General features: G+C 47.2%; 2 protein-coding genes across 3 annotated transcripts in view; one reads left to right on the forward strand and one right to left on the reverse strand.

The window, feature by feature from the left end:
- LOC139368962 (syntenin-1-like) overlaps positions 1-4,835 on the forward strand; it is a 29,478-nt gene extending 24,643 nt beyond the window's left edge. Inside the window, exons 5-9 of one of the 2 annotated variants that reach the window (XM_071108493.1) lie at positions 813-977; positions 1,226-1,401; positions 2,067-2,238; positions 3,449-3,540; positions 3,648-4,835. In XM_071108493.1, coding sequence (XP_070964594.1) covers positions 813-977; positions 1,226-1,401; positions 2,067-2,238; positions 3,449-3,540; positions 3,648-3,702 — 660 coding nt within the window. In that variant the 3' untranslated portion in view covers positions 3,703-4,835. The remainder of the gene's footprint in view (positions 1-812; positions 978-1,225; positions 1,402-2,066; positions 2,239-3,448; positions 3,541-3,647) is intronic. The other variant, XM_071108494.1, reaches the window with a different exon arrangement.
- Positions 4,836-12,890: 8,055 nt separating this feature from the next.
- On the reverse strand, positions 12,891-17,676 carry LOC139367756 (syntaphilin-like). The gene is made up of 4 exons (XM_071106078.1): positions 16,945-17,676; positions 15,880-16,032; positions 13,963-15,283; positions 12,891-13,680 (listed from the first exon to the last, which is right to left on the reverse strand). The coding sequence occupies exons 1-4, from the start codon at positions 17,214-17,216 to the stop codon at positions 13,246-13,248; spliced, it is 2,181 nt and encodes a 726-aa protein (XP_070962179.1). The 5' UTR covers positions 17,217-17,676; the 3' UTR covers positions 12,891-13,245.
- Between the last annotated feature and the right edge of the window lie 355 nt (positions 17,677-18,031).

Here is an 18,031-nt window from a genome sequence, read left to right on the forward strand (position 1 = left end):
CAACTGCTTATTGATGGGAAACGTTCCATCTCCAACTGCTTATTGATGGGAAACGTTCCATCTCCAACTGCTTATTGATGGTAACGTTCCATCTCCAACTGCTTATTGATGGGAAACGTTCCATCTCCAACTGCTTATTGATGGGAAACGTTCCATCTCCAACTGCTTATTGATGGGAAACGTTCCATCTCCAACTGCTTATTGATGGGAAACGTTCCATCTCCAACTGCTTATTGATGGAAACTTTCCATCTCCAACTGCTTATTGATGGAAACTTTCCATCTCCAACTGCTTATTGATGGGAAACATTCCATCTCCAACTGCTTATTGATGGGAAACATTCCATCTCCAACTGCTTATTGATGGAAACTTTCCATCTCCAACTGCTTATTGATGGAAACTTTCCATCTCCAACTGCTTATTGATGGGAAACATTCCATCTCCAACTGCTTATTGATGGGAAACATTCCATCTCCAACTGCTTATTGATGGTAAAGTTCCATCTCCAACTGCTTATTGATGGAAACGTTCCATCTCCAACTGCTTATTGATGGTAAAGTTCCATCTCCAACTGCTTATTGATGGGAAACATTCCATCTCCAACTGCTTATTGATGGTAAAGTTCCATCTCCAACTGCTTATTGATGGTAAAGTTCCATCTCCAACTGCTTATTGATGGGAAACGTTCCATCTCCAACTGCTTATTGATGGTAAAGTTCCATCTCCAACTGCTTATTGATGGAAACTTTCCACTACCATCTATTTTCCAATCTCCGCCCTCTTATCTTAATGTCACCTCCATCTCTCCACAGCAGGTGGCGGTGTCCTCTGGCATGGGAATCAGTGGCATGGTGTGTCCCGTGACGGGGTCAGACGTGGGCATCAAGAGGGCAGAGATCCGTCCCGGCCTGCGTGAGATCATCCTCTGTAAGGACCAGGATAGGAAGGTCGGCCTGAGGCTAAGAGCCATCGACAATGTGAGTCATTATCATATCCCTAATCCGTAGTCTGGTCGTAAATTAGGCTATCTGTCCTCAAACCAGACTACAGATTACGGTTATCCATCTGTCCTCAAACCAGACTACAGATTACGGTTATCCATCTGTCCTCAAACCAGACTACAGATTACGGTTATCCATCTGTCCTCAAACCAGACTACAGATTACGGTTATCCATCTGTCCTCAAACCAGACTACAGATTACAGTTATCCATCCGTCTCCTCAGGGCGTGTTTATCCAGCTGGTTCAGGCCAACTCCCCGGCCGCCCTGGGGGGCCTGCGCTTCGGGGACCAGGTCCTCCAGATCAACGGGCAGAACTGTGCTGGCTGGAGCCTGGACAAGGCCCACAAAGCCCTGAAGGTTGCTGCGGAGACCCGCATCGAGCTCATTGTCCGGGACAGGTAAGGAGGTGACGACCACCGTTATTTCATGCAGATACTATTTTATTTATTTAACCTTTTTTAATGAGGCAAGTCAGTTTAAGAACAAATTCTTATTTTACAATGACATCCCTACCCCAGACAAATCCTCCCCTACCCCGGACAAATCCTCCCCTACCCCGGACAAACCCTCCCCTACCCCGGCCAAACCCTCCCCTACCCCGGCCAAACCCTCCACTACCCCGGCCAAACCCTTCCCTACCCCGGCCAAACCCTCCCCTACCCCGGCCAAACCCTCCCTTACCCCGGGCGACGCAGGGCCGCAGTGTAGTCCGGTCTGATCAGTTTGTTGTAGTTCCTTGGATTATGTCATGAGGTGTTGATGTTCATCAATATGTCTGGCCATTAAGAGGGAATGTTTGAGTAAGTGGAGTGTAAAAATGTTCTTAGTTGCTCTGTGAACCTGACAAACACTACAGCTCTGGCTCCTCCTGCTGGTCATATCACAACACTACATGTTGTGGTGTTTTACTATTAGAGGTTGTTTGTTTGGTCAGTATGATATTTTGAGAAAAGGCAAAGGACACGATGAAAAACAATGGAGGATTTGGACTGTACTACTACTAAGTGGTCGTCTTGAGTATTAACTACCTCATGAGTCTTTTGTGTTTGTGTTCTGACCTCAGGCCGTTCCAGCGTACTGTCACCATGCACAAAGACAGCTCAGGCCACGTTGGGTTCATCTTCAAGTCGGGCAACATCACCTCGCTGGTCAAGGATGGTTCGGCCGCTCGCAACGGCCTGCTGACGTCCCACTACATCTGTGAGATCAACGGACAGAATGTTATCGGCCTCAAGGTGAGCTTTGACTTCAAGTGTTAATGGTGACTTCTCCCTGACGATGAATCGGTGTCCCAAAGTTGAATGTACACTCAGTGGCCAGTTTATTAAGTCTATTACCGGGTCTGACCCCCCCGCTTTGACTCCAGAACAGCCTGAATTCTTCAGGGCATGGATTCTTCAAGGTGTCTTGAACGTTCCACAGGGATCTTGCTCCATGCTGACGCAATGGCATCATGCAGTTGCTGTAGATTGGACGGTGGCACATTCATGCTGCCAACAGCCCATTCCATCTCATCCCAAAGACTCTCTTATTGGGTTTGGTCAGCAACAACGTTCAGATTCACTGTGGCGTTCAATCGACGTGTGACAGGAAAACATTCCCCACACCAGTACACCACCAGCCTGTACCGTTGACCCCAGGCAGGATGGGGCCATGGACTCACGCTGCTTACACCAAATCCTGACTCAGCATGACGCAACAGGAACTGTGATTCGTTGGACCAGGCAGTGTTTTTCCACTCCTCAATTGTCCAGTGTTGGTGAACGCATTCTCACTGGAGCCGCTTCTTGTTTTTAGCTGATAGGAGTGGAACCCGGTGTGGATATATGCTGCAATAGCCAATCCGTGACGAGGATCGACGAGGTGTGTGTGTGTGTGTGTTCCGGGATTTGTGGGCCGCCTGTTAGCTTGCACATTTCTTGCCATTTTCTGTCGACCTCTCTCATTATCGATCTGTTTCCGCCCACAGGACTGCCGCTGACTGTTTTGTTTTGTCGCACCATGCTCTGTAAATCCTCGACCCCGCAAAACCTCGAAGCCAGTTCCACTGTATATTCATTGTTCCCTTCCCTAAACAGGGACTGATTTTAGACCTGGGACACCAGGTGTGTGCAATGAATTATCAGAAAACCAGCAGGCTCCGGACCTTGTAAGGTCAGAGTTGAATTCCCATGCCCTAGACACTGTCGTACGCGAAAAGCCCAGGAGGCCGGCCGTTTCTGAGATACTGTATCCGGCGAGCCTGGCACCGACGATCATGTCACTAGTTTTGTCCATTCTAACGTTCAATCTAACACTAACTGGATGCCTTGTCTGCCTGCTTTTTATAGCAAGCCACAGCCACGTGACTCACTGTCTGTAGAAGTGATCCAGTTTCGTGAACAGAGTGGCGTACCTAATAAACTGGCCACACAGTATATGTTAATACTGTTTGTTGATGTGCAGGATGCTCAGATCAAGGACATCCTGACCACCTCTCCTACAGCCATGACCATCACCATCATGCCCAAGTTCATCTACGAACACATGGTCAAGAGGTAAGCAGTTAGGAGTTTTAAGGAATCGCGTTATAAGGTCTCAGGTTGGTACAGTTGGTAGAACACTTATGATCATTTGGATTAATAGAACGTGTTTGTCTTTTTAGAATGTCCAGTGGTCTGCTGCGGTCAGCCATGGACCACTCTGTGCCAGAGGTGTGAAGGCCGGAACGTGACCACGTCTCCTACAGGATGCCTACAATCTCCAGAGTTCCCATTGGGCCCCCCAAAACAGCCAATAGGGTCAACTCGCTCTCTGTACTGAAAAACTTATTATCACAGTCACCGCCTTCGTCTTTCATCGTAGCATAATCTAAATATACCTTTTTTTTCCCTCCGATGGCTCAAATATTGTTATTCGATGTAGTTCCTTTTCTACTTCTATCCCTTTTGTCTGTTTTTACATAACTCTTGTAGTCCAGTATTGTTTTCTTATAATTATGTTTGTGGCATTGCATTGAGTACACCTTTTTGTTTTAAAGCCATGCGCACTATCATGAGTCCAGAGCGTCCTCATAAAGAGCAAGGAAATGGTTCATTGGCTCGTGACCTTTCACCTTTTGTGTCAAAATGCTGTAAAAGCCAATGATCTCCATGGTCGTTGATCATAAGCCTGTTCCCCTATGCAGCTGGGACATTACGCTGGGCGGACCCACTAAGTGCACTTTCCTGTAACCATTAAAATGTTTTTTTTTTTTTTATTGATCCAAGTCGAGTCAAAATTAACTGGGAATGGATTTGTTTGCACAAAGTAATCAAGAAACTGAAGTTATTAATATGTACGTTATCTAGGGGTTCAATCAATCATTCCCTCTACTTGTTGATTGATGTGCACGGCAAGACGGAAAACGTGACCTGGGCTCAGAATCACAAAACATTTCTCACGCAAAAACTTAAGAAACAAAAGCATTAACATTTCCAGTAACCTTTTTGAGGAATAGCAACTTTGCTTAACTCTCTTCATAAGTCTATAGTTTAAGGGAAGAAAAAAATGTCAGTTAAGAAGAAGAAATTGTTCTTAATGTTTTGTGAATCTGGGCCCTGATCGGTGAGTTTCTTTTTAATATTACAATGTTGTTCTTGTTTGGAAGCGTGTTTTGTATTGCATTTTTATATCATCTTTAATAAACAACACACAGCCATCGTTCTGTAAATGCTAGAATCTAAATGTTTCTATACGAAGGGGAAGGGGGACACCTAGTCAGTTGTACAACTGAATGCATTTAACACAACCCCTTCGTAATTAATGTAAAAACAAATAAATAATAATTTTGTTCATATTTTACATTCTGCTATATCAGTGTCCCCTCCCCTTTGTTCACAGAAGATATATCCTTCGACATGTCAACTAAATGTGTACCCTAGTTTAGAACACCCATTTCCTGCCTGGAGGAGGAAGTAGCTAGACACTTTGGCTTCTATTATTGTTCTTCTCAATTGGTAGTTATCGTCTTGTCCCATCGCCGCAACTCCCAGACGGGACGGGGGTCGAGAGCCATGCGTCCTCTGAAACACAATCCCGCCAAGCCGCACTGCTTCTTGACCCACTGCTAGTTTAACCCGGAAGCCAGCGTGCACCAATGTGTCTGAGGAAACACCGTACAGCTGGTCGACAGAAGCCAGCTGCACCAATGTGTCTCAGGAAACACCGTACAGCTGGTCGACAGAAGCCAGCTGCACCAATGTGTCTCAGGAAACACCGTACAGCTGGTCGACAGAAGCCAGCTGCACCAATGTGTCTGAGGAAACACCGTACAGCTGATCGACAGAAGCCAGCTGCACCAATGTGTCTGAGGAAACACCGTACAGCTGGTCGACAGAAGCCAGCTGCACCAATGTGTCTGAGGAAACACCGTACAGCTGGTCGACAGAAGCCAGCGTGCACCTGCCCACCACAAGGAGTTGCTAGAGCGCGATGGACGACAAGGACATCCTAGCCGGCCAAACCCTCCCCTAACCTGGACGACAAGGACTTCCCAGCCGGCCAAACCCTCCCCTAACCTGGACGACAAGGACATCCCAGCCGGCCAAACCTCCCCTAACCTGGACGACAAGGACATCCCAGCCAGACAAACTCTCCTCTAACCTGGACGACAAGGACATCCCAGCCAGACAAACCCTCCCCTAACCTGGACGACAAGGACATCCCAGCCGGCCAAACCCTCCCCTAACCTGGACGACAAGGACATCCCAGCCGGCCAAACCTCCCCTAACCTGGACGACAAGGACATCCCAGCCGGCCAAACCTCCCCTAACCTGGACGACAAGGACATCCCAGCCGGCCAAACCTCCCCTAACCTGGACGACAAGGACATCCCAGCCGGCCAAACCCTCCCCTAACCTGGACGACAAGGACATCCCAGCCGGCCAAACCCTCCCCTAACCTGGACGACAAGGACATCCCAGCCGGCCAAACCCTCCTCTAACCTGGACGACAAGGACATCCCAGCCGGCCAAACCCTCCCCTAACCTGGACGACAAGGACATCCCAGCCGGCCAAACCCTCCCCTAACCTGGACGACAAGGACATCCCAGCCGGCCAAACCCTCCCCTAACCTGGACGACAAGGACATCCCAGCCGGCCAAACCCTCCCCTAACCTGGACGACAAGGACATCCCAGCCGGACAAACCCTCCTCTAACCTGGACGACAAGGACATCCCAGCCGGCCAAACCCTCCCCTAACCTGGACGACAAGGACATCCCAGCCGGCCAAACCCTCCCCTAACCTGGACGACGCTGGGCATCCCAGCCGGCCAAACCCTCCCCTAACCTGGACGACGCTGGGCATCCCAGCCGGCCAAACCCTCCCCTAACCTGGACGACAAGGACATCCCAGCCGGCCAAACCCTCCCCTAACCTGGACGACAAGGACATCCCAGCCGGCCAAACCCTCCCCTAACCTGGACGACGCTGGGCATCCCAGCCGGCCAAACCCTCCCCTAACCTGGACGACGCTGGGCATCCCAGCCGGCCAAACCCTCCCCTAACCTGGACGACGCTGGGCATCCCAGCCGGCCAAACCCTCCCCTAACCTGGACGACAAGGACATCCCAGCCAGACAAACCCTCCTCTAACCTGGACGACAAGGACATCCCAGCCGGCCAAACCCTCCCCTAACCTGGACGACAAGGACATCCCAGCCGGCCAAACCCTCCCCTAACCTGGACGACGCTGGGCATCCCAGCCGGCCAAACCCTCCCCTAACCTGGACGACAAGGACATCCCAGCCGGCCAAACCCTCCCCTAACCTGGACGACAAGGACATCCCAGCCGGCCAAACCCTCCCCTAACCTGGACGACAAGGACATCCCAGCCGGCCAAACCCTCCCCTAACCTGGACGACGCTGGGCATCCCAGCCGGCCAAACCCTCCCCTAACCTGGACGACAAGGACATCCCAGCCGGCCAAACCCTCCCCTAACCTGGACGACGCTGGGCATCCCAGCCGGCCAAACCCTCCCCTAACCTGGACGACGCTGGACATCCCAGCCGGCCAAACCCTCCCCTAACCTGGACGACAAGGACATCCCAGCCGGCCAAACCCTCCCCTAACCTGGACGACGCTGGGCATCCCAGCCGGCCAAACCCTCCCCTAACCTGGACGACGCTGGACATCCCAGCCGGCCAAACCCTCCCCTAACCTGGACGACGCTGGGCATCCCAGCCGGCCAAACCCTCCCCTAACCTGGACGACGCTGGGCATCCCAGCCGGCCAAACCCTCCCCTAACCTGGACGACGCTGGACATCCCAGCCGGCCAAACCCTCCCCTAACCTGGACGACGCTGGGCATCCCAGCCGGCCAAACCCTCCCCTAACCTGGACGACGCTGGGCCATTTCATGGGTCTCCCAACTGGAGGGATTAATTAAATCAAAAAATGATTCAATAAACTGTATAAAGACCGTCTTGATCAGCTAAGCGCTATGGCTGGTATTGCTCTAAAGCAGGGCTGGACTCAGAGGCCACATTTCGGCACATCCAATTTCATACTTTATCAAACAGGTGACGTTATCATTTAATAGACTTCCTCCACAGAACACAGGATGGGAGGAAGCCCAACAAAAACCTAAAACTTGAAATTCCACAACAAAACTTGATTACATTCCCTCTCCACAGCTATTTTAAATGACCTCCATTTAGGTGGAAACTGGGTGTGTAACTGAACAGAGAAAGGGGATGAAAAAGAGACGACTGTCAGTTGTTCTCCATGCTGTTTTAATATAGAGTCATTTGGTTTTTATTCAGTATGGTGGGAGTGAAAATGGATCTGTACTGAAGAACAGTGATGTCGCTACTATTGCCATTAAAATATGTCATTTTTCCATTAAAGATAATTGATCTAACTAGCTACAGCTCTTAATATTGATTGCTGTTTTATCCCCATACAAGGCATTTAAGAGGGAAAATACCATTTCAGGTACAGATATTATAGAACTCAACCATCTTGGGTATAGATCCCATTACACAAATAATTGGACAATTAAAGGAAAAACCAAAAAAATAAAGAGTACACATTCAATACAATAGCTCATAAGGAGAACTTCAAATGATTTCCCCCAAAGATTGTACTGTATATCTCAGAGAAACAACACAATCTCAGATGTGACTATAGCCTCACTCTTCCAATGCTAATGAGCCAGCCAGTCTCAGACTTAACACTAAAGTGCACCAGGTCTACTTGGAGTGAACGTATGAAACACAGACAATTTCTGAGGTAATATATCTTTCAATCCTATTGTGAAATAAGATGAGTGAAATGGATGTAGGATACAGTAACATAGTAGGAAAACCTGTTAAAAAATACAATTTTCTTTAGTTTCGAAAGCAAAAGACTAGTCTACCCCTTTAGCAATGTCACAACAATTAAAAAAAAAAATAATCCTAAAACATTTTGACAGTGTTTAGTGCTATATATATAGCGATGACACTACATGAACTATGTACTAATGCAAGCTCCGATGACTCCAAATGTGATTTGGGTAGTTATTTTTGAGCCACCAATAAAAGCCTGATCGTCTATGTTGATGCTAAAAGCTTTTCACACAAAAACAGGTACACTGGAGACTGGGAATTATTCCCAAATAAAAAAAAAAAAGTCACAGGACAGATAACACTTAACATCATAGACTGTGCATTACCAAATGAAATGATGCTTCAGAGCAGCAGGTGGAACAGTGTACATGGAAAGAACTGGGCTCGTTAAAGTGCTATGCTGGCAACGCCAGAACATCAGAAATCACACGATGCTTCAAAACCCAGAAAAAATACAAAGCTGTTGGGTAATAACAAGCAATTAGCAGACGGTGATTCTAACATCAGCATTACCTATAAAAGCCTTTTAGTTAACGGAACACCCCACACATAAACAATACAGTTCATTAAGATTATTTTGTGCAGGGCTGGTGTTTCACTGTTAAAAGGGAGAGAAAAAAAATCCCCTCGTGTGTGTGTGTGTGTGTGTGTGTGTGTGTGTATATATATATATATATATATATATTATTAGTCCACTGTTGATACGGTCCCAACATATTTTTACATGTCAGCAGTCAAGTTTACAAGATATTGGACTTTCAAGAAGCAATGTGTCACATGCCACATTACTGAGAGACATTACTGTGACGCATTGCTTCTTGAAAGTCCAATATCTTGTAAACTTGACTGCTGACATGTAAAACATGTTGGGTCCGTATCAACAGTGGACTAATGAAAACAAATAACAAAATATACATTTATGAGGGGATTTTTTCCCTTTAAAACACCAGTGAATTGCTCAAGAAATGTAGAAAATAATCGCGTTCCCGCCTGACTACATTGCAGATGTATGCCAGATCTTACAATGTCTGGATAGGTCTATAACATAATATCAGCTAACCACATCATATGATGTAGCAATCTGATAGGTCTATAACATAATATCAGCTAACCACATCATATGATGTAGCAATCTGATAGGTCTATAGGTCTATAACATAATATCAGCTAACCACATCATATGATGTAGCAATCTGATAGGTCTATAGGTCTATAACATAATATCAGCTAACCACGTCATATGATGTAGCAATCTGATAGGTCTATACGTCTATAACATAATATCAGCTAACCACGTCATATGATGTAGCAATCTGATAGGTCTATAGGTCTATAACATAATATCAGCTAACCACATCAAATGATGTAGCAATCTGATAGGTCTATACGTCTATAACATAATATCAGCTAACCACGTCATATGATGTAGCAATCTGATGCCAAGACTGCACAGTGTGATGACGTGGCACACAACGCCTGCGCATCTAGTCGGGCAGGAACTCGCGATCGATCAATAACTCCCAGCCTGAGTGAGGTTGGCCCTGCACGTCACGTTCTGTCGGGGAGACCGAGTCAGTCTATAAAACGCATATCGATATGATTATCACTCACACTATACTTTCATGATTGGGATTCTGCTAGAGATATTCTCAAACACTTATGGCTTTTAATGAAACATTTAGAGGCCTTACCAAGCAGGCCTCACAAATGACGGGCGGGGGGGGGGGGCATTCATAGGTAATGATGATACATGAAGGGGGAGAAATTATAGCAGCACAGAATATCGAGTCATATTCCAAATCCCAACAGGGCTGTGGAAGTTGTTCATACCTGCTGTGAAAGCACACGACGACAGTGGAACGTGTGTAAAGAGGCCTTCAAGCAGTTCATCCATTCATCAGCCAATCTATTTTGTCATTGCTGCTTGTGATTTTACTACTCATAAGTGCCGGAAGTCATAGCGAAGAGGTTAAATAAGCAAAACCACGCAGAGGAGGGATTGTCAAGCAGAAGAAAATGAACAGGAATTACAGAGCAACAACATAAACGCACATCCAGCACACCTTACAGAAAGCAGTAAAACACTATTGTGTACAAGAAAGAAAGTCATGGAAGGCAAATGTTTTTCAGCATTCAGAGGTAAATGGCCTGTAATGGTCAGGATCTTCAGCTATGCTACAATCTAATTTCAAATTCACTTTCTTGGTTACAGTTGATTATTTCACTTTAGCTTTGGAAACGTATCCCATAATACAGGTATTGAATAGTTATGGAATATCAAAATGATATTGCACACAACAACAACAAAAAACTCTGACGAAAAACTGCAGACATAAGGTGTGGCGCAGTGGTCTAAGGCTAGAGATTCTGGGTTCGCGACCCGGGAGACCCACGGGGCGGCTTACAATTGGTCTGGGTTTAGGTGAGGGTTTGGCCGGCAGGGATGTCCTTGTCCCATCGCGCACTAGCGACTCCTGTGGTGGGTCGGGTGCAGCGCACGCTGACACGTTGGGTTAAGTCCGGGTTAAGTGGGCATTGTGTCAAGAAGCAGTGCGGCTCGGCTGGGTTGTGTTTCCGAGGACACACGGCTCTCAACCTTCGCCTCTTCTGAGTCGGTACGGGAGTTGCAGCGATGAGACAAGACTGTAACTACCAATTTGGATACCATGGAAACCGTAGACGTATTAGACTTTGGAAACACAAACTTGACTTCAAGCAAAATGGGGAAAAGGGAATTGCTTAACTTCATAAAGTGAATAATAGTGCAGAACAAAATGGATGACTAAAGAAACGACCAGATCTGTTTCCTGTTTCCTGTTTCCTCTCTGAACTACTCAATATACTTCACAAGATCTGTTTCCTGTTTCCTCTCTGAACTACTCAATATACTTCACAAGATCTGTTTCCTGTTTCCTCTCTGAACTACTCAATATACTTCACAATATCTGTTTCCTGTTTCCTCTCTGAACTACTCAATATACTTCACAAGATCTGTTTCCTGTTTCCTCTCTGAACTACTCAATATACTTCACAAGATCTGTTTCCTGTTTCCTCTCTGAACTACTCAATATACTTCACAAGATCTGTTCCTGTTTCCTCTCTGAACTACTCAATATACTTCACAAGATCTGTTTCCTGTTTCCTCTCTGAACTACTCAATATACTTCACAAGATCTGTTCCTGTTTCCTCTCTGAACTACTCAATATACTTCACAAGATCTGTTCCTGTTTCCTCTCTGAACTACTCAATATACTTCACAAGATCTGTTCCTGTTTCCTCTCTGAACTACTCAATATACTTCACAAGATCTGTTCCTGTTTCTTCTCTGAACTACTCAATATACTTCACAAGATCTGTTCCTGTTTCCTCTCTGAACTACTCAATATACTTCACAAGATCTGTTCCTGTTTCTTCTCTGAACTACTCAATATACTTCACAAGATCTGTTCCTGTTTCCTCTCTGAACTACTCAATATACTTCACAAGATCTGTTTCCTGTTTCCTCTCTGAACTACTCAATATACTTCACAAGATCTGTTCCTGTTTCCTCTCTGAACTACTCAATATACTTCACAAGATCTGTTCCTGATTCTTCTCTGAACTACTCAATATACTTCACAAGATCTGTTTCCTGTTTCCTCTCTGAACTACTCAATATACTTCACAAGATCTGTTTCCTGTTTCCTCTCTGAACTACTCAATATACTTCACAAGATCTGTTTCCTGTTTCCTCTCTGAACTACTCAATATACTTCACAAGATCTGTTTCCTGTTTCCTCTCTGAACTACTCAATATACTTCACAAGATCTGTTTCCTGTTTCCTCTCTGAACTACTCAATATACTTCAACTCAAAGGACTGTTCTTGCTGGTTGCATCACAATCTTATAGGACATCAGTTAGCTCATTAGTCCCTAACAAAGACTAATACTAAAACATTACAGTATAGCGTCTGCTTGCTCAGCCTTTCAATTATTTGACATCTCAACGACTTTACATTCATTACAGCCCAAAATAACAAGACACTAAAATCCTGCCAACTCAATCATAATTTGATTTCAATGCAAACATTCAAATAACAACAGATTACCGTGACAATCCTCACACCAAGTCCATAATACTTCCCCCCCCCCTATTTTTAACAGAACGATAAACTTTGTTTGAATTCTTTTATCTCTATAAATGATTCCTTGTTGAGATGTTTCCGGTTCATGGGTCTGGAATGACTAACTCTTGGACCGTGGACATGGACTGAATGCTACAAGAGTGATTGTTAATCTAGGACAGGAAGCAGAAATGTACAGCAGCAGCTTGCCTGGTACCTTTAGGGGGGAAAGGCCATATGTCCCATCATTCACTCCAAAATGAGCAGACCAACTACTGCACAGCTATGGCTGTGATTGCCTTCAGACATCCAGGTGCTTTGGCTACACATCGACACAACAGAGAAGAACACACACACGCAACACACTCACACACACCTTGTGTGCACATATACTTACACACCACAAGTAAAAATTGAACTGGACCAAATGAAGTGACTCACAGAGACTGACAGACCATTCAGTCTCCCTGCACACTAGAGAGAGAAGTTACAATCAGCATCAATCACACCCTCAGGTCATTCAGTGTCCATTCAATCGTTCAGTTCTACCATTCAGTGTCACTTCAACACATCCCGGTGTCTCTTCTCAGTCCAGCAGAGGAGGTGGAAGAAGTCACCAGGAGCAAGGCTCAAAGGAGAGAGTTATATGGTTTGCTAGGAGGCTGTCCTGTCTTCAGAATCATTCCTCCACTCATTCCTTTACCCAGTACATCAGGTGGAGGACGACCCAGGACCAGAGAGGGCAGGGTTATGTGTGTGCAGCTCCCAGGGTGTCATGGGGCCTGTCTCAGATCTCTGTGCCTCCCATGGCTCCCCCACCTGTGCCTGCGGGGTAGTGCCTAACGCCCCCGGCCCTGCGCAGGGAGCTGAGGGCCACGGTGCAGCAGCCACGTAGCAGGGAGCCGAAGTGGTAAATGGGCAGGGCATCGCCCCGCGGCCCCCGGCACAGCCATGCCACCGTGGGCACCACGGGTACTGCCACCGCCAGCAGGTCAACCAGGAAGTGGCGGCTCCAGTAGCTCTTCACTGCTGGTCCAGACCCAGACGAGGTAGACTCCTCTTCTCCCCCTACTGCTCCCTGAGCCTGATCTTCATCATCATCAACCTCTACCACCGTCACCCCAGCGATCTCCTCCTGCTGTAACAAACTTCTCCTGGGCTGGGAGGTGTGGGGCCGTTCCTCCACTGATCTCACCTCCTCCACCTCTACTGAGCTCACCTCCTCCCCCTCCACTGACCTCACCTCCTCCACTGACCTCACCTCCTCCACTGACCTCACCTCCTCCACCTCTACTGACCTCACCTCCTCCCCCTCCACTGACCTCACCTCCTCCACTGACCTCACCTCCTCCACCTCTACTGACCTCACCTCCTCCACCTCCTCCACCTCTACTGACCTCACCTCCTCCACCTCTACTGACCTCACCTCCTCCACCTCTACTGACCTCACCTCCTCCACCTCTACTGACCTCACCTCCACCTCCACCTCCTCCACCGACCACACCTCCACTTCCTCCCTCTGACTATCTACATCTAACTCCTTTACCTCCTCCTGCTTTCCTTCCCCCAGCAACCCCAGGCCCTTTACCTCCTCCTGCTTTCCTTCCCCTAGCAACCCTAGGCCCTTTACCTCCTCATGCTCACATAATTGTACCAATCGCCCATCCTCCTCCTGCTTGCCTGCCTCTACCACCACCCCGGCACTCTCCCCCACTACCGTTGTCTGCCTCTCCAACTCCCCCACCGCCTCCCCATCCTCCTCCACTGAGAGGGAGGGCATATCAACTGAGAGGCAGGAAGAGCTGGGTAACGGAGGGCCAGGACCGGGCTCTGTTGTAGCTGTGAGGGTTGTTGGGGTAACCGAGTCCAGGTCGTCTCCCTCGTCTGAGACCCAGGTGGAGGTGGGGCTGCAGGCCTGAGAGCGGAATGTGCGCTCTGCAATGGTGTCCAGGTCAGAGGCGTAGCCCACCCCACCGGGGACGGGACAGCTCTCTGTCTGGACAGCCTGCTCCCTGGGGTGGTGCAGGTAAAGGTGGTGGGACAGACAGGGGTGGCTGGCGCTGCCCGCCCCACCCATGGCACAGCGAAGGGGCGCCACCCTATCCTTCCCGGGGCACAGCTTGTCGTAGTTAGAGAAGTGTGGCAGGAGGGAGTAGGTGCTGAGCAGAGAGGCTGTCTCCTCAGACAGGAAGGCTGCCTCCAGAAGCAGATCTGCCCTGTGACTGCTGGCTGCACTGCGACTGTGACTATGACTGCTGGCTGCACTGCGACTCTCCCCACAGCACACAAAGCCACTGTCATGGTTCTCCTCCCCTAAAACGCTGTTCCCGTTCTTATCCGCCAGCGCATGGTCGCTCAGCTTGGTGTAGGTGAAGCTACGGGGCAGAGAGCGGGCGGGGGAGCCGTCACAAGATCCACACAGACTCTTGGAACCACCCCATCCAGTCCCTGATGCAGCGGGACTACTTCCAGGCCATGACCCCGCAGTCCCAGGCCTCCCAGCCCACCCTGCCGCTCCTCGTGCTGCAGCAGCAGCCTCCTGCTCCTTGGCCACCCCGTTCTGAGCCAGCTCCATGCTGAGCAGCAGGGTCTCCAGCTTGTGGTTCTGGACGTTGATGTCCTGGAAGTATTTCTGGACGCCGGTGTCGGTGGAGTCGCTGGAGCTGAGGTTGGTGCGCACCACGTCCACCACTTCCTTGAGCTGCTGGATCTCCCTGCGTGCCTCCTTCAGAGCCAGCTGGGCCTCCACGCGGTGACACTCCTCTTCAACCCAGTCCTCCTGCATACGAGACAACTGGGTCCTCAACTCATCGATCTCAGAGTCCCTGAGACAGACATGCAGAGAGTAAACAAGGATGGTTGTGTGTGAGAGAGAGAGAGAGAGAGAGAGAGAGAGAGAGACACAGATAGAGAGAGAGAGAGACACAGAGAGAGAGAGAGAGACACAGAGAGAGAGAGAGATACAGAGAGAGAGAGAGAGAGTTAGAGAGAGACACACAGAGAGAGAGAGAGAGAGACACAGAGAGAGAGAGAGACACAGAGAGAGAGAGAGACACAGAGAGAGAGAGAGAGTTAGAGAGAGACACAGAGATATTTAGTAATGAATTATGGTGGGCAATTGTCAAATTAATGTATTTGGCAAAAATGTTGAAACATTTATATATCAACATAATTACAAAATTAAAGAATTATTATGGTAATTTGATGGAAATGGGGTTGACATTCAAATATATATAAACAAATGCTTACTGATTCCAACTTCAAAGACCATAACATTTCCAAAACATAAAATGCTGAAATCTAAATGTAATTTACATAATGTGCGTTCAGAAAGAGAACCAGTTTAATGAGCCCATGGTTACTCTGGGAAAATGTCTATTTGTCTTGAGATGTATTATCAGTGTGTGTCGCTGCGTCTCACCTGTCCTGCAGCCTGTCGACGGTTTCCTTGAGGCGGGCCCGCAGGTGTCTGATACACACCTCTTTCTGCTGCAGGGGTGTGAGGTACTGCTCTGGGGGAGGGGGGCGGATGCCATGGTTATCTTTACACGAGGTGTATGCCTTCATATGACGCCTTGGAGAGAGAGAGAGAGGAAACAGAGGACAGGTATAGAACCCATTACCTCCTGTAAGCCTCCTGTAAGCCTCCTGTAAGCCTCCTGTAAGCCTGCGGGCAGCGGTGGGTAAATACATGATAAAGTGCAGTACACATTCTGCTGTTCTATGACGCCTGTGATGATGATGTCAGCGGGGAGAGTAGTAACGTCTTTGTTGTTGTAATATCCCAAAACGGACGTGGCCGTTTCACCAAGGATTAGAGCTTTTAAAAGGTCAATACATTCTTATAACAAGTTATAAGGCCTTAGAATAACATGTCCTCATCGTTCAAAATACAACATGATCATAGGCTACTTTTCACTAGGCACTCATTCTCCCATGTAGAAGCACGATACCAACATGAGGCATAACCTTGGCTTAGGGCTCCATTCAATATGTATCACTGAAGATTCGCTGTACAGCACGTTTTTCATTTTTTTATTTAACTAGGCAAGTCAGTTAAGAACAAATTCTTATTTTCAATGACAGTCTAGGAACAGTGGGTTAACTGCCTGTTCAGGGGCAGAACGACAGATTTTTACCTTGTCAGCTCAGGGATTCGATCAAGTTACAGGTCTGTGAGAGCCAGAAATCTTGCTTGTTTGTAGGTGACCAAATACTTATTTTCCACCATAATTTGCAAATAAATTCATAAAAAAATCATACAATGTGATTTTCTGGATTTTTTTTTCTAAATGTGTCTGTCATAGTTGAAGTGTACCTATGATGAAAATTACAGGCCTCTCTCATCTTTTTAAGTGGGAGAACTTGCACAATTGGTGGCTGACTAAATACTTTTTTGCCCCACTGTATGTCGTTATAACGCTGACCTATCACGGGCATCGAGCCCTGTCTTAAAGATTGATGCGGAGGCCATTTTGAATCTTACCCCTTGGTGGGGCTGCAGTCACTGCCCTTGCAGGAGCCAGAGTTAGTGCTGCTGCTGCTGAGAGAGGTATTGCCATGGGGATCTCTGTTGCTGACTGGGGCAGCTGTCCGTCTGTTCCAGAATGAGAGGGACATAGTTACTACATCATACAACACAGATACCAATGATCCGCTTAAACCAACAGTAATCACGGCCAAAACGTAATCATGCCCACAAAAAAAACACGAGACAGAACTTGCCAAGACATAAAAGGCATTCATGGAGGAAGACATACAGTTGAAGTCAGAAGTTTACATACACCTTAGCCAAATACATTTAAACTCAAGTTTGTCACAATTCCTGACATTTAATCCTAATAAAAAATCCCTGTCTTAGGTCATTTAGGATCACCAATTTATTTTAAGAACGTGAAATGTCAGAATAATAGTAGAGAGAATGATTTATTTCAGCTTTTATTTCTTTCATCACATTCCCAGTGGGAAGTTTACATACACTCAATTAGTATTTGGTAGCATTGCCTTTAAATTGTTTAACTTGGGTCAACCGTTTCTGGTAGCCTTCCACAAGCTTCCAATAATAATAAGTTGGGTGAATTTTGGCCCATTCCTCCTGACAGAGCTGGTGTAACTGAGTCAGGTTTGTAGGATCCTTGCTCGCACACACTTTTTCAGTTCTGCCCACAAATTTTCTATAAGATTGAGGTTGGGGCTTTGTGATTGCCAATCCAGTACATTGGCTTAATTGTCCTTAAAACATTTTGCCACAACTTTGGAAGTATGCTTGGGGTCATTGTCCATATGGAAGACCCATTTGCGACCAAGCTTTCACTTCCTGACTGATGTCTTGAGATGTTGCTTCAATATATCCACATAATTTTCCTCCTTCATGATGCCATTCATTTTGTGAAGTGCATCAGTCCCTCCTGCAGCAAAGCACCCCAACAACATGATGCTGCCACCCCCGTGCTTCACGGTTGGGATGGTGTTCTTCAGCTTGCAAGCTTCACCCAGTTCTATTTGTGTTTCATCAGACCAGAGGACATTTCTCCAAAAAGTACAATCTTTGTCCCCATGTGCAGTTGCAAACC

Source organism: Oncorhynchus clarkii, chromosome 16 (assembly GCF_045791955.1).
Source record: "Oncorhynchus clarkii lewisi isolate Uvic-CL-2024 chromosome 16, UVic_Ocla_1.0, whole genome shotgun sequence".
Classification (NCBI taxonomy): Eukaryota; Metazoa; Chordata; class Actinopteri; order Salmoniformes; family Salmonidae; genus Oncorhynchus; species Oncorhynchus clarkii.